The sequence below is a fragment of the Mytilus trossulus genome, chromosome 5, assembly GCF_036588685.1.
Source record: "Mytilus trossulus isolate FHL-02 chromosome 5, PNRI_Mtr1.1.1.hap1, whole genome shotgun sequence".
Lineage (NCBI taxonomy): Eukaryota > Metazoa > Mollusca > Bivalvia > Mytilida > Mytilidae > Mytilus > Mytilus trossulus.
In genome coordinates, this window is record NC_086377.1 from 35,269,552 (window position 1) to 35,292,679 (window position 23,128).

General features: G+C 31.6%; 1 protein-coding gene across 1 annotated transcript; it reads left to right on the top strand.

The window, feature by feature from the left end:
* The first annotated feature begins 2,230 nt into the window (after window positions 1–2,230).
* LOC134718795 (calpain-5-like) lies at window positions 2,231–19,235 on the top strand. The gene is made up of 12 exons (XM_063581524.1): window positions 2,231–2,297; window positions 3,245–3,532; window positions 4,389–4,600; window positions 6,976–7,159; window positions 8,144–8,313; window positions 9,750–9,824; window positions 11,868–12,018; window positions 12,955–13,077; window positions 15,005–15,201; window positions 15,951–16,072; window positions 16,756–16,916; window positions 17,670–19,235. The coding sequence occupies exons 2-12, from the start codon at window positions 3,257–3,259 to the stop codon at window positions 17,850–17,852; spliced, it is 1,854 nt and encodes a 617-aa protein (XP_063437594.1). The 5' UTR covers window positions 2,231–2,297; window positions 3,245–3,256; the 3' UTR covers window positions 17,853–19,235.
* The last annotated feature ends 3,893 nt before the right edge of the window (window positions 19,236–23,128 follow it).

Sequence of the window (23,128 nt, forward strand, 5' to 3'; positions counted from 1 at the left end):
GGATTTTTGTAATTTGTCTACTAGTAATTAGGTAAATAATTATTTCTTCAAAGATAGCAAAATCTTAAAAAAAATGTAGTTGAACATATTCAATGTGAAATTTATTGTTTGATTTATTTCCAATGAAATGTCAAGTCTGTGCGATTCTGATATCTCGTGTGTAGTGTTGACGATGTAAATTTTAAAGGCAAAGAAGTAGTGTCGGATGATCGTTACTTGAATGGGAGATAGCATTTTCATAAGTGTTAAAGGTTCTCACGATTTAGAATCCGTAACAGTTAAAGTTTTTATGAAATAAATTGGAGACATATGCTTGTTAATTGCTGAAAGTTGAATAACGTTCAATCCCAAATTCGAAGAGAAAATTAATTAATGAATCTTACCACCATAGCTTTTGAGACATGGATGCATACACAAATTAAGCTTAAACAAAACGGACAATGAAAATTGCCAAAAAAAAATAAAAAAAGAAAACAGTGATTTGTCGTTATAAAACAAATTCAAAATGATCTGCAAAAAATATATAAAAAGAGACAAATGGCAACAATGTGAAAGAATGCAGAATATTAAAAAATCATCAAGAAACTTTAGCTGTCTTTAAAATTAACGCACAGAAGTAGTATTTGACAAAACGTTTAGGAATTTTGGTCCTCAATGCTCTTCAATTTTTTTTTATTTTTTTTAATTTTTTTTTAACTTTTTGGGATTCGAGCGTCACGGATAAGTCTTTTGTAGACGAAACGCCTGTCTGGCGTGATTTCAAAATTAAATCCGGGTAACTATGATGAATTTATTTACAACCACTGGGTCGATGCTACTGCTGGTGGAGTTTTAAATAGCCAAGGGTATCACCAGCCCAGTAGTCAGCACTTCTGTGCTATCATGAATTATCATTGATATAGTCCTATTCATAAATTAACTGTTTACAAAACTTTTAACTTTTTGAAATACTATAAACTTTGGTCCTCAATGCTCCTTAACTTCGAACTTTATTTGGCCTCTTTAACTTTTTTTTATTCGAGCGTCACTGATGAATCTGGCGTGATTACAAAACTTAATTCTGGTATCTATGATGAGTTTAATCTACTATTCTCGTCCAAGTATTCTATTTTTTATAATCCCAGAAGCGATTACTGACAGAGACTATATTCTAAATGTTACACCAAAAGCTTAAACAAATTGATCTGTCAAAAGTACGTAAATAGTAAGTAGTACTAGGCTCATAATTTGATACGCAAGACGCGCGTTTCGTCTACATAAGACTCATCAGCCACGCTCAGATCACAATAAATAGAAAGCCAAATGGACATAAAAGTGAAAAGCATTGAGGATCCAAATTTCTAAAAAGTTGTGCCAAATACGGCTAAGGTAACATATGCCTGGGATAAGAAAATCCTTAGTTTTTTTAAAAAATTCATACTTTTGCAAACCGTGAATTTATATAAATGACCATATAATTAATGATACTTATGGCAACATCGAAATGCTGTCTTCCTGGCTAGGTATATCATTGGCGACGAAACGTTCACAAGCAGTGACATCGACCCAGTGTTAAAAAAGTTATTTAAGATACAAGCCTTAAAATTTGATATGAAGAGATAAATAAAATACTGGACACGATCACTGACAGAACCATTATTCTACATGGTATACCAAAAACGTAAACAAAATGATTGATTCTTGGTTTTTGTTAATATCCTACTTTCAAATCAACCGCATGTAGTCTATCCAGCTAATTTCAATATTACACATTTTGAAACGAATATATTTATATAAGTATAGTGAGAGGTCATTTCTGTAGTAGAATTGTGAAAGCAATGCTAAAATATTTTAGGAAAATGCTTAAATTCAAAATAACATAATTTGAAACTGCTTAATAAAGGAAATGGTAATGTATTTAATTGACATAATAGCTATAATAGGATTCGATATGTATTTGCCCAGATATCAAGCCGCGTTTTTTTTAATTATTATTATGTCAAAGTCAATACACTTTTATTCCCCATGAAGAAGTTTCGAAGTTTTTATGGTATTTTAAAATTTTAAAATAATTTCGTAATCAACGGATGTATTTAACATTTAAATAGGTAATACTAAGTCGTAATTAATGAATCCTTTGTTCTCATTAACATGATTAACAAGAACAACTGGTGATCGTAACATCGTAAATACACTGGTCATATCCGACTATTTAAAGGATTACCTTTTTTTTGCGGATTCAAATCGACTACCACCTCTGGTTCTTATACATACATAGATTTATTTGATGTTTTGGAGATATATGGCCCTTACTTCAGGTAAATTTAATTTGCTGGTGGCTAATTTGATTTCATTATTCTTAAAAGGGAATGATTAGTGATTTCATTGGTTTAGAAGGCAACTTTCTGTAATTTGATTGGTCTAAAAAAGAAGAGTTTTGAGAATGGACATGGAAGGGGTTATGTACTATTCTTAAATATTGTATTACAATTTTTAAACTGTAAAAAAACCAAATATTGATATATTAATACCTCTGCTGGTGTACTATCAGTCACAATAACAATTGGATAGTCAATATTCCGGTACTGGCATAGTTTAAATTGTTACAAATCTTTCTAAGATGTGTTGGCTATAAGATTAGAATTGATAATGAAAGTAATGTTTCAACTCCCAAAACAAAATTTAAATTAATTATGTCTAAAAAACTTATCATAGATACCATGATTACATTTTGACTACTAGGCTGATGATCACTTTCGGGAATTAAAATTCCTCTAGCAGTGGCATCGACCCAATGATTGTAAGTAAACTCATCAAAGATAGGGGCTCCTTTAGAAAAGTTGTGACAGTTTAAGAGAAGTTAGTCATAATCCCAACTACATTCCAAAAAAACAAATATCACCAGTAGCAGTTTCCCGATACTAATAAGGTTTTGTTCTAAATCGTGTGAATCGGGATGAAGAGTTCTTTATTAAATATGTTAATCTTATTTTTTAGACTACTAATATAGCCACTTATTTGTTTGCTTATTTTGGCCTAAATTAGCCTGCTTTGTTTTTTCTTTAAAATTTTACAACCCTTAACCTGTACTCATCTTTTTTTTATATATTGTTGGTCACTTTTATTTATTCAAGTGATTTTTATTTCTATATTTTATAAACATGATAAACTCGTTAAATATTGAATTCATTCATTGTTATAAACCAAAAAATCATATCGAGATAGCTATTTCTGCAAGTTAATTAAGGGTGTTAATATTTTACAGGTATTTAATGTAATGATGGCCAAGAAACAAGATTATGAGTCCATTAAAAAATCTTGTTTAAAGAAAGGAGAAAATTTTAACGATCCTGAATTCCCAGCAAATAATAAATCAATATTTCATAGCAAAGTCGACGATGATATTGAATGGAAGAGGCCAGGCGAAATATGCAGATCTCCACATCTAATAGAGGACTTTAGCCCTTATGATTTACATGAAGGAGAACTAGGAAACATGTGGTTTGTGACAGCTATTGGTACACTGATATCGCACATGGAAAGAATGGAACAGGTGTGATGAAGAATACTTTTAACCAACTTACTTTTTCAAGCTTTTTTTTCCGCGAATTTCGTGATTCGTGATTCGAAAAATATCGCGATTGTAAACCGCCGCAAATATGTTAAACTTTGATCTTCATTTTGTTAACTTCATCAATCAAAGTTGAAAATCATGAAATGTATTCACCGCGAATTTGGCTAGTTTGAGCGAAACGTAAAAATATGTAAAAGCAGAATTACGTTGGTTTACAGTAATCAATAGAAGAAAACAACACAATCTTTATTGACCTCTATCACTTCACTGTTTCTTTAATTACACATACACATTCAAGGATAACCTTAACTGCACTGGTACGTCACAACCACACGTAGCACATTTGTTTTGTTGAAATAAGAGAATACTCCATCTAAAAATCAACAGAAAAAGGTCTTTTACTTTTACCATTTACTTTTCTACATTGACTAGAGGTATAGGGGGAGGGTTGAGATCTCATAAACATGTTTAACCCTGCCGCATTGTTGCGCCTGTCCCAAGTCAGGAGCCTCTGGCCTTTATTAGTCGCTTTTTTTTAATTTTGATTTCTTGTGTACAATTTGGAAATTAGTATGGCGTTCATTATCACTGAACTAGTAAATATTTGTTTAGGGGCCAGTTAAAGGACGCCTCCGGTCGCGGAAATTTCTCGCTTCATTGAAGACCTGCTATTGACCTTCTGATGTTGTTTTTTTCTATGGTCGGGTTATTGTCTCTTTGACACATTCCCCATTTCCATTCTGAATTTTACTTTAATAAAAGTATAAGTATTTATTATACCATGTTGTACATTCATGGTTCTGTATTTTTAATCATTTATATTGATATATCTAAGGTTATTCCAAATATCAAGAAACAAGAATGGAAAGGAGTCATGGAGAAACAAGAGTATGCAGGAGTGTTCCAGTTCCGGTTTTGGAGGTTTGGAGAAATTGTTACTATTATAGTCGACGACAAACTTCCTACGAAAGATGACAAGTCACTGTACTGTCATTCAAGGACTCGTGAAGTATTCTGGTGTGGATTGTTAGAAAAAGCTTATGCTAAGTACGTAACAAGAAAACATTTTAATGGTTAAAATCATATGTTGAAGGATTTTACCATACACACACAAACAAAGTCCGAAAAAACGGACACAATCAATTGCTCTCAATTAACCGAGTTAGTGAATAAAAACCGAATGCCATATCCCTGACTTGGTTCAGGAAGGTGCCAACGAAAACTGCATTAAGCCTGATTTGATAGCTTGCTGTACCATAGTGCAGGATCAGCAATATTGGCGTAATGTGAAATTATGCGTTTGCAATTGGGGACGGTATCAATATGTTTTGCTAATGTGCATGCATATTTATGTCATTTACATTGTGAATGCATATATAATAAGGAAGTATGGTGCGTATGCAAGTAACAGATACAGTTTGGCATGACAGATTTTTATTGGTGCTGCAAACATAACACATAAGTCCGAAGATTTGACTCGTATACACTCTTCATTGCGTGATTAGTGTATCGAATAACAGTAATGTTTCTTTAAGAACAGTGTTCTTTTTTCATATAAATCTTTTGATCAATGCAAAATTAAACAACTCATACTTGAATACATTACTTAAGTTTGTTAAATTATCGCTAAGGAGACCACAGAGTTTCCGATCGATAATATAACTAATTCCCGAGACTAAGAAATAGGTAACAAAGCAACATTCCTTGACAAACACCTTTGAATAATAATGCAATAACCTTAACCCGCCGAAAAGGTACCGTCAGGCAAAATTTGTATGCATGCAGGACTGTAAGTTACATGCATAAATATCCTGTTACAAAAACTTTGAATTTATCGAAAAAACGGAGGATTTGTTTGTCCCAGAAAAAGATTACCTTAGCCGTATTTGGCACAACTTTTTGGTAATTTTGGGTCCTCAATGGTCTTCAACTTTACTTGGCTTTAAACTATTTCATCTGAGCGTCTCTGATGAGTCTTATGCAGACGAATCCCGCATCTGCCGTACTAAATTATATTCCTGGTACCTTTGATAACTATAAAAGTACACGAATGGATTGTCTCTGATATAATTAGATATATAATATTTCTAAATAAAAACAACTTTATTGCACTGTGGTGAGCAATAACAAATGGTTAAATCGTTTATGCATTCAAATCCGGACTTCTTTATAAATGTATTGTCTTTAATTTTTAAAATTGCTCCTGTTGTTTGACGTTGTAATAATTTCTATTCCAAAGAATATTTATTTATAGAATTGGTTATGATAGTGGTCTTTTATCTTTTAAAATTAGTACAGTGTGTTAATTGGTGATTAAATGGGGTATTTAATATATGTGACCTTCACCTAGTACGAGATAATACTGTAGAGGGTTCAAGGCCAATTATACAACGATCCTCACATTATTTAAAACGTGGAATTATGTTTCCACGGCGTAGATTAATTCCGAACGAGTCATCAAGTTTTGCGTTTTATAACCAAAGAGTTATCGATGGATAACTTCTGACCGAGTTGGCATACCTATATATTTTGTTAATTATTAATAGGAAATTTGCTTTAAACATTTAAATCACGACATAACTGTTTTCATTGATAAATAATTGATCATGAACTACTTTCACACTAGTTCAACTTTATCAATTAATACATTGGCTTTTGGTAGAATCCTTCGAGTGCCACTATATCACTAGCCTGTCAACACTGGTGTAGTAAAAACGAATTACGCACGTGGCACTCGCAGTTTTCTCTAATCTTAATCTTCTAGAATTGTCAGCTTTCCTGCTGCCGAAAGTGGCGTTATACACCAATCAATCAATGCATGTATGTATGTGATATATATTATTAATAATGATAGATGAGTGTTTCGGTCAATTTTTATTTTTTTAAAGTATGGCCCGATAGGACGACTCCGAGCCGCCAAATGTATGCTCTCGTCATTTATTGCAATCAATTACATTAAATTAACAAAAGTCGATTTCATTTTAAAGTTTCCAATCCCATCCCTGGTCGTAATTAACATGACAATGTTTAATGTAGACAACCGAGGTGGTAACATTTACAATACTTAAACAGCAGGTAAAAGGAACTACAAATAAAAAACCAACAACTATTGGTTCAACTTGTGACAATATTTTATCAACACTGCAAGCAAAACAATAATCTTGTTTATGCTTTTGGAGACAATACATAAACGTAGCAATAAGCTGAATAAACATTTTGATGATTGATAACACGTATCAACAAATATATTACATTAGCCGATGTTTAGTTTAAAAATAATTTAAGATAAGCAATATGAAAGCATACATCAAAATCGCTGTCGGGTGAGGTTTCTTCTTCGAGGAGTCCAAGTAGTCGTTTCTTGTGTGTTGACATGAAATATTGCTATTATTACAAAATGTATTATCTTAATATATCAACAGACTCTATGGTGACTATGAGTCGTTAACAAACGGAGAGGCAATAGACACACTGGTTGACCTTACAGGTGGGGTAGCTGAGAGAATTAATCTGATCAATAATAAAGACGAAAAGGGACGAAATACATTGTTTGGAAAACTGAAGGAAGACTGCGAGAATGAAGCACTTATAATTTGCTATATTCAGGTAATCATTATGTATATGCATAATTAAAAAGGAAACAGTAGTTTGTCGATTGTTCAATAACTAGTAAAATAATTTTAGACTGCATCGGTCTTAAAGATATAATCATCATCAGTTCAAAATTATTGTTTTAGTTTGAAAACTCATAAATCTAGTAACAAGGTGAAACTCAAGGTAAAAGATTGTGGTCGGTAAGTCGGCCTGGTACATTGTTATCATCTTTGTCAGTTTCTTTTTGTGTCCATATTATTTTTAAACAGCAATTTATATTACAAGAAACTTTCATTATTTACGTTCTATGAATATGGGAGAAATGAAAGATCAGATGAGATTTAAAGATATTTGTACCCAAACTTCGAATAAAGTAAAGGGTTAAAGGTAACTACAAGGAAGTATATCATATTCTAAGATATATAACCTATTCATACGATGCAGTAAAACAAATGTGAACGACTTGTGTGGAGTAGTGACCCACATATTACGTTTTCGAAGAGAATGTCTCAAATAGACACAGTCATTAAATAACTGTTATGTTATTTCCATAAGTATAGCCAATAAGAGGTCTGAGACATCTTTTTAAAATACAATTAATAATTTTTTTATAGACACAGATATGAATCCTGATATGACAATTTCTTTGCCGTTTGCTTCCTTTGATGTTTGTCTCAATTGACAACAATTGTAATCATTTATTGGATCATGTGTCAAAGAAAGATTAAATTTCAAAATTCAATGATATTCGAATTTTATTAGCTCTTTTGCCTTGAGCGTCGCTAATGAGTATTTTGTAAACATCATGCGAGTCTATTGCAGATAATTGTATTCCTGGTTACTATAATGAGCTTACAAATGTAATTGTTTTGTATCATAACCGATGAGTATAAAAAAATCAAAAATGCTTTAAACCCTTAAAAACAGCGACACAATTCCAAGTGAAGAAGTGATTCTTTTTCGGTTTAAAATATAATTTTATTTCTACTTTTTCAGGTCAAACCTGGCGACAAGCGTGGAAAAGAATTACCACAAGGCTTCATTCTCGGGCATGGTTACAGCGTTACTGCAGTGAAAGAACTATTGCAGGGCAATACTAAACTATTGATGATAAGACTGGCTAATCCGTGGGGCAAGATGGAATGGAATGGTCCATGGTCTGAAACGTATGATTTTATATTGTTCATTCTTTCAGTTTTCGGCTGTTGTATGCTCTTTGCTCGGATTGTTGTCTCTTTGACATATTTCCCATTTCGATTCTCAATTATACTATCAATACAACATATACTCATCCCGAGTGAAAATTTTAATTTTTAATGTTCGTTAGGCAAAAACCCTACTTTTATCTCTTAAGTCCTAATCCTTATAATGTTATAGTGATAAATCATAGCTGCTGTGCAATATTGACCACTTTAAATACAAAGAAGTTATTGAATACTTCCTGGTTAGAACTTATACTTATTTACTGCCGAAGTCAGAAATCTGAACGGATGTTCAGCGGTTATCGTTCGTTTATGTGCTTCTTAAATGTTTCTCGTTTCTCGTTTTTTTATATTATAGATAAGACGGTCGGTTTTCATGTTTGAATGTTTTTTCACTAGTGATTTTCAAAGCACTTTATAGCTTATTGAGCCATACTCTTACCTATAATAGTTTACTTTTGCAAAGTATGCCATGAATGGAGAATTGTCTCATGGCCACTCATACCACATCTTATTATCTATCTAAGAATGTAGCAGACCCTGCATGTTTCAGTATTGTCTATTGGATTGTATACTGTAGATATTCAGTATTTGCATATAGTATCGAAAAAAAACTACTGAAAAAGAAAAAAAACATGTAATAACAAAACATAACACAAAATATTGCAATAAGAATACTAGTAGTAAATAACAAAACAATGAAAACACAACTTTTAAGTTCTCTTTTTTATTGTTTGTTGTTCATATAAAGGAAACATGTTCTAGTTACCTAGTTACCATATAAAAACAAAATCTATCAAAGAAAACATTCCGACGAAAAAATCAACTATTGTTTAGTATTTATATAGTATTTGTTTTGTTCCTTTTTAATAACAAATATCACACTATTGTGTTTTTCAATTAATCTGTGTATCTTGTATTTTTTATTAGTAGGAACTTCCTGCTATTGCGTTGCACAAATTATAAAGGGTTGAGCATTCTTGTGTTATAATATGTCATACAATAAAATAAACCTGGCATTATACAATAATGTAATTGTTTGACCTTGTCAATTTCCATTTAAATTCATCTTCCGACTTGCGTATTTACCATGAATTTAAAACAGCAAGTCCAAACCTTCCCTTCTAGTTTCTCCGGATTTTTTTAAATATTTTTTTGTTTCGTTTAGATTTTGCAAAAGTTCTTGTATTTGCCATTTTCTTCACTGTTAATAATGCTGTTGTAAAACAAAATATACAACTGTTCGTGAGTTTGATAATTGGTAAATTTGTAATGGGTCTTTAAACATAGTTAATACAGTAGAACATCTGCAGCATATTGTTATGTTTGGAAAAATAACTACTTTTAGACGACTATATTAAAAGATAAACATATTAGTCTTATTGATTTATTTTTGTTAGATCGAGTGAATGGCAAAAAATGGGTCCATTACAAGAAGCTGAACTGCCCATCTCAAAAGACAAAGGAGAATTTTGGTAAGAATAAAAATAATTGTTATATAAACATCATACTATCTAATTTTCTAAACGAAAATAGCTGAACAAAAACTGAAACAAAATATGATACAAAAACTATATGCTTAAAATGTGATGAAAATATTTGTCAATGATTGGCTTTGTTGACAGTTTGCTTTTACATTTCACTCTAAAATGCCTAAACAGAGGTTATCGACGACCGAAAGCGACACTACATTGGTTTTACTGTCACGAAACTGGTTAATCGACACATGCTATATTAGAAAATGCCTGTACCAAGTCAGGAATATGACAGTTGTTATCCATTCGTTTGATGCGTTTGGACTTTTGATTTTGCCTTTTGATTTTCCTTTTTGAATTTTCCTCGGAGTTCAGTATTTTTGTGTTTTTACTTTTTTTTTTGGTAGCAACATGTATGTCTCCTTTTAAATCTTTGAATACTAGCAAAATTGTAAAACCTGTATGTTTCCATGTTCGTCCTATTCCAGGTTATGACATTTTGATTCAAATGACGGATAATGCAACCATTTCGATGCAACTGGCATTGCTATTTTTGAAATTCCTACAATTTCTACAGTTTATGTAGAAGTCTTTGTTTGTTTCTTAAATCTATCTGCGAGATCTAGACATCGGTTAACGCCTGCAAATAATTAATGTTTGCATTACCCTTATTTAGGACAACGTTTCCTGTATACTCGTAGACATGTATTTTGACTCTTAGTTTTTGACATGTCTTTTGAAACGATCATTTACTGGGATTGAATGTGTAGTAGTGACTGATCGTCCATTGAAAGGGTTGATCATCGGTGCTTAACCTTAACAAAAAGAGATTTAAGGTTCACGTCAATGTAAACGTAAATGTAATCACAAAATTATATGAACGACATCGAGACTGCATCTGTTTGTACAGAAAGATAATTTTGCATAATTGGTGTCAACAACTGTATCGATCAAATGTGAGGTGAAAGATACAAAGGGATACATATACTCATAAGTCGGAAATAAACTGACAATAAGATTACAAACAACAAAAAAAAACACGAAAAGAAATTATTAAGTACTCAAAACACACTATAAACAACTAAGGACTTAACAAACTCGAACTACAAAAAAACTTGAGGTTATATATGATGGTGCATATGGTGTAATAACTAAACAGATATGCTCAGCAAATGGCATCCATAATCTTTCTTATCATATGACTGTTATTTCATTCGTTGTGTCGGTGTGTCGACTCACTGGTGACATCTGTTTACAGTCTTCGATCTTCAGATATCAATATAGCTGTTTGCTTTGTATTAATACCGACCGATTGTGTACTGTCCTCGGTTGTAAAGTTTTGACCGAGTGCGCTTATGCTCCTTTTGAAGTTTATGCAATAATCTCACTCCCAGTCTGTAGTTAGATTTTTCTCTTTCTAATCGATGCACATGAAAAATGAACATCGGCAAACTGCTGTCGTCTCGATAAGTTGAGTTACATTAAGATGTCAATTGTCAGTCATTTGATCTTTTTTGTTGTTATTTGCAGTTATGATTGTTTGTTAAAGTATTTTGTTTTGTGTAAAGCTCAGGGAGAACGGACTGTATGTGTATAAAATATCTGTATTGGAATTACAGTAGCTTGCAACACAATTCCGTGGTTTGTTGATTTATACTGATAAATGGCACACACTTAACAGTGTGAACGTACTAAACATATTTTAATTGATTTCAAGCGAACGGATTTGTTCGAAGTGGATAATTTTAAACATTGATTAAAAGATTGAAATTGACAAAATGATTTAATGTTAAGAATTTTGAATTTTCTATCATCGATGGTACAGTTTGATTGAGTGTTAATTTGTTTGAAGGGTGATGCATAGATAGCAGGAAATCGGTTCACTAGTGTTGGATGAAAAACGACGTTATGGGCCACTATCTTTTAAAACAATGTTATTTATTTTAGTTATAAATTAAATTAATTTCGAGGTATGCTATTTTTATATTCATTTCGAGGTATGCTATTTTTAAATTCATTTAAAATATAGTTATTTGTTAACAGGATGACATTTGATGATTTTTTAAACCATTTAACAAATGTTGACATATGCCATATTGTGAAGCCATCGAACGAATTTATACTGCATTCTGAGTGGACAGGTCGTTCTGGTGGTTGTGACTATAAAACGCAGTCATTCTTGACCAATCGGCAGGTACGTGTACATGTAGCTGAATATAATGTTTTTCATTATCTCATTTGATGAAAAAGACGAGAATGAGCTATTGCTACTATCCCTCGTTTCTGTTGATTCTCTGCTAGAACAAATAGCCTAGAATTGTAAATCACATCCGGGGTGGTCAAGATAAAGTCTTAGAACATTCAAAATCGTTAGAATTATTGATTATGGAACTAACAAAGAGGCTAATATTTTTCACAAAACAAAAGCAAAAGGTTTTTCCGACTACAAGAGAAAACATGATTTAACGTTTATTTCTGTATCTTAATTTTTATCGAAATAAAAAGACGTGTGTAGATTTGATAATCAGAAAAATTTCCATCGAAATCACTCAACATGATGGTAATGACTATATCCTGTTCTACAGTCAATACTAATACTGTATACATACATATAAAAGTCCCGCCATGAAAAAATGTAAACGATTCGAATGTGAAAAAACCGGGTCTGATTAACGATTAATCAATAAACAACATAACAAAAAATCAACAAAACAACAAAACCAATTGCCAATTGACAATTTACATTATAATTCGAATGGAAACATATTCTTCTGCAGTGAATGAAAACCTTATGTTTTTGAAGGAAACAATTGCAATTTTACGGATAACTTTACACACCATATATGGCCGACAATAAGATGACTAGAAAATATTAAAACCATTAAAATAAAATTGATTTCAAATTTATGTCACATGTATACCTAGTCTCTGTTTTTAAAATTCGATATATTTATTTTGAATAACAAAATAGTATCCCTTTGAAAGGCAAGCTTATATTTTTCACACTTTTCAATTGAACGTCTGTATTGTTAAAAGTGTGCTAGATTATCTGCGTGACTTTCTTAAACCATTATTATTTCATGCATGTCTTTTTATTTCAATTTTTCGTCATAACATTCATACTTTGTAGTTTATTATTGAAATACAACAAGACGAAGATGAACTCGTTGTGTCATTGGAGCAGCATGATATAAAACCGAGCAAATCACATACGGGAAGAACTTTAAATACAATTGGATATTCGATTATGAAGGTATATAATATTTGAGTTTATTTTTGTTTGCATTCTTGCTCCTTTCCGAAAATAATTTTAAACTACTACACTTGGGTTTAATTTAGAAAATATCTAGCACAGACAAACTTGTTAGATAATCAGAGAAAATTGAGTTCTCCCCATATTATCTAGTACATACGAATCGTTCTGTTTGATGTGAGAACTTATTTTATTTTTGGTAAACATGGGTAAAATAGGGGTGAATGATACCAGAGGGCCAGTCAAATCCATAGAGAGAAAGGAGCTGTAAACGCCATACCTAAAAAGACAAAGATAAACAGACAACTAATACACAGGACGCAACATGTAAAACTAAAGACTCTGCAAAAACTTGGGGTGATCTCATGTGCTCTGGAAAGGTTAGTATATCATGCTCCACATATGGCACCCGCCGTGATGCTCATATTATTTCAATATCGGTAAATAGTCTAATGCGGTAGGTCATATTCGTAGGAAACGTTTATTAGAACATGGGATGTCCATAGGTCATACATAACATATTTTAGTCATAGAATCAAAGATTGGTCGAAAAATGTATCTTAACTAACTAGAGATATATCTTACTGCTATATATCTTAATTTCTGTTACTCTAAGTGTTTTGCTGTTTGTGTTTAGCACCGCGACGAGTATTATGTAGACGAAACGCGCGTTTGCGGCGTTCGGCGTAATAAATCGTAACATCTTTAATATGTGTTTATAAAAAAAAAATAATGTGCTTTCTGGATTTACCGTCATAAGACACGCTTAAACTTAAATATTTGAAAGTTGAAAGTAAAAAATATGTAGAAGCTATTTGATTTAAAAAGAAGAGTAAAACTAACCAAAGTTGGACAAGAGTTCTGTCTTTAATTTGATCAAATTTTCTAAATACAACCACAGAAAGTTATAAAAAAAAATCAATTATCTATATTCATAAAGAAAATAAGTAAATTGAATTTGAAAAAAGTAAGACTCTATTTACAATTAGTTTTCTATTTTTTTTTCATTTATATATATCACATGAAAAGAAAAATAACAAGAATTCCAAACTCCCAAAAAATTATTTTGGAAATTAAAAACCAAGAACATAAAAACAGTGAACTCCGAGGAAAATTCAAAACGTAACGTCCATAATCAAATGGCAAAATTAAAACAATAAACACATCAAACGAATGAAAAAGCAGCTGTTCCTGAATTGGTACAGACATGTCTTTATGCACATAATTAGGGATTAAACTAGAAGATTTTGAGGATGGATAAAAAAAAAATCAACGTTACAAATTGGGAAACTTTTAGATTTTAAATCACTAGGCAAAAATCACTGTTCCACCTTAATGGTAAGTGAAAGATTTAAAATCAAATTGTTTACTAGGGAAGTAAACAAAATATTGTACAATTACATGTACAGCTAGTTAAATAGCGGCCATTAAATTACGCGGTAATTTATAAAACTATAAAACATAGTAAACTTACTTAAAATTTTGAAATGGTTATTTAATTAGTTTTTAGAAGTTTAACATTTATAAACAAGGATTATGCAATCGTCAATAAGTCTTCTAATTAGTTGAGGATATTATCTGATAAAGAATAGTTATTAAAGGTACCATAATTAGAATTGTATACGCCATACGCGTGTTTCGTCTACATAAGACCCATCAGTGACGCTCAGATCAAAAAAGTTATAAAGCCAAACAAGTACATAGTTGAAGTGCATTGAGGACCAAAAATTCCAAAAAATTGTGCCAAATACGGCAAAGGTAATATATGTCTGGGATAAGAAAATCCTTAGTCCTGGAAAAATTGAAAATATACTTACCGCGAAATTCGTGACAATTACACCAAAACAAATGACATATAAAATATCTAAAATATATATTTTCTATTGATGAAGACATTGAAATTACAAAACCCGTTTTTGTTATCAAGGTTGAAGAGAACAGATTGTACAGATTGCATATACCGGGTAAACTTATTGAACCACCAAACATGATCAAAACGCGGAGCATATTTGGAAAAAGAGTTTTATCTAGTGGCAGATATGTGATCATACCATGTACAAAAGATCAGAAAGAACATGGTCCATATTTGTTGCGATTATATACCAACGGTACAGCTTTTGTAAGGTATTTATCAATATAGTCAATAATTTTGCATTGGATTGTACATTTCTGAGAAAAAAAAATCATCAAGTAATATAAGAGTTTGCAATTTTTATCAGATACCGTGTACATTGTTTAGCACCATAGATACCCGCAAAGCAACATTACAATGATGCTAAAAAGTAACTATTATAACCCCGTTTAGTAAACAACTATTCATTGCTATTCGCCGTACACTGTATCTGTTTTATTGACATGATTTCGCTGTGTAAACAGTAGTTGTGTCCGAAGTACAAAGTTGTTTAAGCTTTAATATAATATATCTTTTTTATTCGAATAGTTAAAAGATCAATGTGTTTTGACAAGTATAAAATCGTCAAATGCTTCGTACAACATGAACATAATAATCTACTGAAGCACCTCTTTTAGAAGTGTCAATGACCGCTTTGAAAGCTAAATTTTAGTCGCAAGCCAATGTGTATTTATTTACCTGTACTTTATCAAGTTTCCGTCCAATCTTCAAAGTCAACTTCCTAATGCAGAATCTACCTATTGTATGAATTGCTATTTTGTTTTCGTCCAGCATGGAAATATCTGACACTGGGCTTCAACCGAACAACAATCAATCACTAAAACAATAAATGTTTTATTTTATACCCAATACAATTGTTGAACACAAATCATGGAAAATGCTCGGCAGAACCTCGCATTTATAAAACTCTATTATAGGTATTATTTGTATAAACTTAGTAATTTTTTTTTTTAAATCAAAGAGAATTAATTGAAGAAGGGCCTTCAACTGTATGGCCTTGTTTAAGTTTGCCATCAATGGTTACGACACTTGCCGTGTTGAGTGTAGAAAAGATTGTAAAACCAGAAGGGTCTACGGACAAAGGTATGAAACATAATTATTAAAGGTTACATGCAATTAGTATACGTTATATTTGGGACCGTTATAAATTACCAATGATTTCAATCGTAATGTTATTTTCCAGTGATACATGGGAAGATTGTGGTTGACACAATAAAATAAACCAGTTGTTGTCATCCAGATATATTTTATAGTGGAGAAAACAAGTTTTTTCTTATTGATTTATAAAAACAAATCTGCTAACTACATTGAATTACTGCTGTTGAAATTACCTATACTAAACTGGACCAATAGACAGACACATACATGCATTATTGATCATTATTCATTTTAATGTCAATAAAGTGAAACATACGTTGCTCGCAATTTTGGATTTGAACGGGCAGAGTATATTAATTGGATGGACCTTATTTAAGATGAAGATGATTTTTTTTGATAAATATACATGCATTTACTAGTCTATGATAATCATAAAACTGTATGCGGCTATACAACTTTACCAATACTTCGGAAGCTTTTAAATATAGGGGAAAAACAATATGAATGATTTATCTTACCAGTTACTCATTTTCATATTACAAACTTTTGAAAACAAAAAATGACAGGTTACCTTTTTTGGTAATCGATTTCACTCTATAAAATAATAAAACGAATTTAATCAAGACATTTACTCTTTCAATAAGATTTGTACCTAAATTTTATTGCAGATTTTACTCCAAAAATTGTGATACAGTGTGAAGGTGAAAAGGTTGTATTAGGAATACCATTAGAGTTGAACAACAAAAATGAATGGGAAACAAAATCAGACTTTGAACATATCAAAGTAACATTTTATCGAAAAAAGCCGAATCAACCTATAATTATAGAGGTATGTTCATTGTAATTGATATATTTGAAATTGAAAATATATTTTCACCAGCGTACATATTACTGTCACTTTGGTATCTTTGGTCCCTTTTTTAAGTCTAATCCGGAAACACGAGTCAAGTTAGTAGTATTAACAATCGGTATACGCCAATATTTTTAACAACATTTCAATGATTGTGTGTAATCTACGTGTATCAAATGTGAGGTGTTAATTTTAAGATGTTATCAAATATATGATATACTGCTCTTCACCTATTTAAGTTGTGTGCTTAATTTAAGTCTGGTGTTAAACATGAATTATTGTCCACAGATTCCTCATTCCGGTTTCACACGTAGTATTTAACGCGACTCAGCTAAAAGTATGTGTGTTGTAAAACAAACTCGCAGTTAGCAATCAATGTGTAAAAAATATATAGCGTTGAATAGAGAATAAAAGTAGAACGCAGGTTCTTATTTATAGGACCACAGTAGCTGTATCAGATTTAAAATCAATATAAAGAGCACATTAAACGTTTTTGAGGTCTTGTGTGATCTGCTTTATCAAACGAATGATGCAAAACTAGAAACCAATCAAAGTAAAACACTATACAAACCAGAATGTACTATAAGAAAGGCTTGTTCAAAAATTCCAATCAACTATGTTTACTAGTTCATTAGTCATAAGAAGATTTAAAAGCAAGATAACAAAAAATATGAAGACGCCATCATCATGATCATCACTGTATGTAACACATATATTCGAATTCTGTTTCAGGTATTCAATAGTAATAAGATAATAGACGATTTTTGTTGTCAAGCAAGAGTTACCGAAACTGGTGGTGAAGAGGGGAAATCAGTCAAGTGTGACGTGTATGGTAGAAAGAAAGAAAAATACACACAGAAACCGGGATACATTCATGTTTTGGTTCAATCAAGTCACGATCTTCATTTTTTGTAAACTTTTGTATAATTCAGTGTTTCAACTTTGTGTTCCACATATACAACATGGAAATCTTTCTCACGACGGATATATAACATGTATAAGCTTTGTTTAAATGTGTATGCATTTAACGCTGTTTTTTACCAGTTTGATAAACCACACGTTGGTTATATTTTGTGTGTTGAGTTATTTTAGGTGATACTGAGTAATATATTTCATGATTTTGAGTCACTATGTGTTAAGCAAATAAAAGGAATGTCTCTAATTTTAATAAATATTCTGTAATTGATAGCAAAATTTAGCAATGGTTAAAGAATAATGTATTAGTACATGTACAAGTAATGCTTTAAGTATTGCTCAGTAAATATATGCACATAACTTTATTTACTATCTGATTCACGCGTTGATAAATAGACCAACCTTTTAAATTAAAAATAGATGATAAACAACATGAAAAACTTTCTTTGTTTTAATCATTTTATTTTCTTTTTTTTTTAATTTTATTTATTAATATAAGCTACCTCTCGACCAACTCTTTAGTGCTTTTAACGAGCTACCTCTCCAACAACCATATTTTTTTCATTGAAAATGCAACAGTAGTCAGAAACATCAATATCAAATACTAGTAACCATGAATTACTGCCATTATTTTTGAAAAGCTGAACAAAGCCAAACGACCACTAAATGCTGATTGGATGATGTTGTGTTTTTCATCTTCAATCAAATACTATCTATTCAAACGGGAATTTATGATATAATATGTTACATTTGGTGAATAACTATTAAATTCATATGAAACCTCAAATAAAAAACAAATGATGCATATGGACTAATGGATACTTTTCATTATAAAACTTATGTACAAGTACTTTTTTCTGAAGAAAATTCGTTAACTTGACCACATTTAGAAGAAGTCCGGTGACCGTTATTCGCATGAATCTGTTGTTGAAATAAACTTTTATTTGATTGTACAGTTAATACACGTGCTCAATATTCACGTTTCTTTGTTGATTGTTTACTATGAGGTGGTAATAGGTAAACTATGGTTTCAAAACACGGCAATTAATTAGCAGTCATATTTTCTCGCCATAACAGACATAGAGAAAAGAAATGACGATTATACGATCTGTTTGCGTAAAAGATCATTAAATCGTGCACAGAAGACTAAGTTTATGATATATGCAAGCATTGGTTGATGAAATGGATAAAAAAAAAATCACCAGTCACACGTTCCATATGACTTTAATTCTAACAAGACCTAGGTAAAACATTAAAATGACATTTTATAGGCACACAAATTTTGTTAAAACATTATTCACAGTATTTGTAACTAGTTTTAAACAATGTTTTAGTATTATTTGTATGTAATATCAAGTTATCAAAGCATATATTAAAATATTATTCAAAGTAACAGGCTTATATAATTACTTTTTATCCAAAGTTTTTTTCCGATCCCGGGCTCTTACATGCAACATACACAGCACATTAGATTAAATGATAGAAAAAGCGCACTTTCAAAAATGAAAAACAAGAATTCGGGTATTATCATACAACATTGTAATGAGAACCAGTTGTCTTCCTTATTCGATATAGATACATTACTTTACAAAAGATGCCTTTGATGCATACATGTACACTACCACTGAGAAAAATTACTAAGTCGGTACCTCTGTTGGTGGACTATTTGAAATTAAGGAAATATATTTCCTCAATGAAAGCTCAGGTTTCTTGTCAGGATTTTGCCATTCTTTGTTTTTTTGGTTTGTTTTTAACTCACCTGTCCCACAGGGCCAAGTGAGCTTTTCTCACCATTTGGTGTCCGTCGTCGTCGTAAACTTTTACAAAAATCTTCTCCTTTAAAACTACTGGGCCAAATTTAACCAAACTTGGCCACAATCACCATTAGGGTACATTGTATCTTGTTTTAAAAATGTGTGCGGTGACCCGGCCAACCAAACAAGATGACCGCCATGGCTCAAAATAGAACATAGGGGTTAAATATAGATTGTGGCTTATAACTCTGATATCACAGCACTTAGAGCAAATCTGACAGGGTAAAAGTGTTTATCAAATGGTGATCTATCTACCCTGACATTTTCAGATGAATCGGACAACCGGTTGTCGGGTTGCTGCCCCTGATTTGGTAGTTTTAAGGAAATTGTGCCGTTTTTAGTTATTATCCTGACTATTATTAATAGTATTCAAAAAGGTATAAACTACAAATAATTCAACATGACCAAAATAATCAGTTAATCCCCAAGAAGTTATTGCCCTTTAAAATCATTTTTTTACAATTTTTTTAAATTCTGAAAATTTTACAAAACATTTTAAATACTTGGATAGATTCATAGGTTCAATATAGATAGAGATAATTGTAAGCAGAAAGATCATTCCGTAAAGTAAAATCTACAAACACATCATCCACATGAATCCATCTGTGTCCTTCTTTTATGATCTGCACAGAAAACAAGGTGAGCCACACAGGCTCTTTAGAGCCTCTAGTTAATTTTATCTGATTTTCAACAATTAGTAACAATTGATAATTCTCCTATATTTTCCTCTAAAATTTTAGTCTGATCTTTTCTTCGACATTCCTACATGTATAAGAAATGGATATTTTGGCTTTTGAGTTTCACTGAAGATACCCGTTTTTGAAAGGTGCATCTTATGTATTTTCACCAATACAAACTATGTCCTTGACGATAATAAAATTGCATTTTAGATTAGAAATTATAATTATTCTTGTTCATTATAAATGACCGAAGGTACGAAACATTGGCTTTTTTGGAGCTGCACTGAAGAGTATAATGAAATGTCCAAATTTCTAGATCTTTCTCTATTTTTGGAGACAACCAGTACACCGACTGTTCCCTCGTTGCACCAGGACCTGATGTGTTCATCACAGCACACCAAATCCTACAGGACTGCGTCTTACTAGAATCATTCTTCGGCAATTGATATACTATCGGCAATATTCTTTGGTTCGTCATTAACTTTAAAATTTCAGGAAACAAACTGGAAACCGAGTATTATAATGTTATGTATATTACTCCGGTAATGTTAATTCTGAAATTGCAATGGCAGGAAGAATTGCACCCTTTGACAGACTTTTCAAACTGAAACTTCCTACAAAAATGATGCTTTTTAGTCAGCTTCCCTGTATCCTTAGTAACATTTTTGACAGTTTTGGATGCGTCGTAAAACTATTTTTTATTCCTTTACTTCGTGCTTATCAAGGACTTTGTCCTTATGGGATGTAGAAGCAGGAGTTTCCAGAAACCCCGCTCGTCACACCCTTGGGCCATATCCTTTAATATTAGTAACAATAGATCTATTGAATTTTCTGAAATAGAAACTTTGAGGTATAACAAATGAGCTGGGAAGCTTTAGTGTTCACGGGTGATCGTTAACATGTGCATTGTAGTAGTCCGTCATGCATGTTCACCCTGTTAGTAAATTGTACAAAACCCCAGGTAAACAAACACAATTGCATATACATAAATATATGATAACACGTGCGAAAACATACCTTTACTCATTTATGATATTCAAATGAAGAAGTGGTCCTGACCTATTTAGAGTTTGTATCTGATTTGACATGATTAGTAAGTTTGAAGATGAGATTAAAGAATTACATTCGTCAGCAATGAACTTGATGACAGTCTAAGTCAGGACACCAATAAACAAATACACACAGAGAATTTTTCAATCATCCGAATGCAACTACGCAGTCGAATTCGTTATCAGATATGGAATTTTTCAATTTTGTTTTTGTTTTTGAAGGATACAAAGACATATACATCAATCCGATTGTGTATGTTGCTGTAAGAATGAAATGTTATATGAACATATTGTAAACGATGCTATTTCATAGCTGCAATCCACTGGCTTCTAAATATATAAAAAAACATCGATATCTTAAAGAAAACAACTTAACAAAAAAAAATAAAAAAATATTGGCGATAAAAAGAAAAAAATGTATTATCAACCAAATAAAAATCAGATGATATGGAATGGGTGCCAATGACACAACTCTCAATCCAGGTCAAAATATGTAAAATTTATCTATTAAAGGTCAAAGTAAAGTCTTGTACACGGAGCCTTGGCTCACACCGAATAAAAAGCTTTAAAGGGCACCAGAAATCATTAGTATAAGTTCGATACCAAATTTAGTGTACTTCGCGGATACAAATGAGCCATTCATTTAAAAATTCCAAAATGTATGTATGCATACTTTGATAACCACGGATTTGAGTATCCATTAAAATTTTCACCAATCCACGAAAATATGTACCTATGAAAATAAATAAATTCATCGTAATTGATAAAAGCACTGCTAAAAATAGTTTCAACCGGTTGAAAAAAAGATAACTAGATAATTATTGCGACCGGGATTAAAGTAGGTACTATAAATCACAATGTTTTCTTACCTTGCTTTACTTAAAGTCATAATAAACGAGTGACCGGTGAAAAATAATGTTATTCCAATTATTGAACAATGCGTATAAACTCAGTCTTCTGTGCACGATTTTATCATTTTTTTTCGCATACATTACGCAAAATCGTCCAATTGTTTTCTATTGGTCAGTGTTGTTGTGGCAGGTAATTAAATTCGTGTTTTGAAGCCGAAGTTTTACGACTGTCACCTGTTTGTCAACAATCAACCAAAAAGCATGCATGCTGATCATGTGTTTAACATGTACAATTATAAAATAGTTTATTTTAAGCAAGTATATGCGTATTGCGATCACCGAATTTTTACGAGATGGGTCACGCTGAGGTCACTTTGCATACGAAAAATATGTCGAGGAATTGCTTCCTGCAAGAAAGCAATTAAAATAAAGTAAACTTCTTCTAAATAGGAACAAACGAAAAAAATTTCTTGAGAAAAAAGTATATGTACATAAGATTCATAATAAAAACTATCCACATATGCATTATTTTTTTTAATTTGAAGTTTCTTATGAGTTTAAGGAGAAACCTCCCATCGTGCGATTAACATTACTGGACTTGTTATTTTAGATTATTAACGGGAATCAGAAAAGAAAAATATCCTTATGAGTTGATTAGATATTTATTTGTATTGACGATGAAACATGAACTACATGTAGATAACCAGCCTTACATTTTGAAACAGACTTGTTCACTGTGCACGTGTTTGTCAGGTACAGTACAGTTGGATGCATACCAAACAGTATATAAAGTAATCGAACATTAACGCCGCGTGCACATATTTCGTTAGTTATATTCACTGTTTACTATAATTACGTTAACGCGGTCTAAATGGAAGTCTA

Bases quoted from the DNA above. Each gene is read 5' to 3' on its own strand.
- LOC134718795 (XM_063581524.1), top strand. From the start codon at position 3,257: ATGATGGCCAAGAAACAAGATTATGAGTCCATTAAAAAATCTTGTTTA. The intron at 4,601-6,975 runs GTACGTAACAAG...ATATATCAACAG, and splicing joins TTAGAAAAAGCTTATGCTAA to ACTCTATGGTGACTATGAGT. The intron at 12,019-12,954 runs GTACGTGTACAT...CATACTTTGTAG, and splicing joins CATTCTTGACCAATCGGCAG to TTTATTATTGAAATACAACA.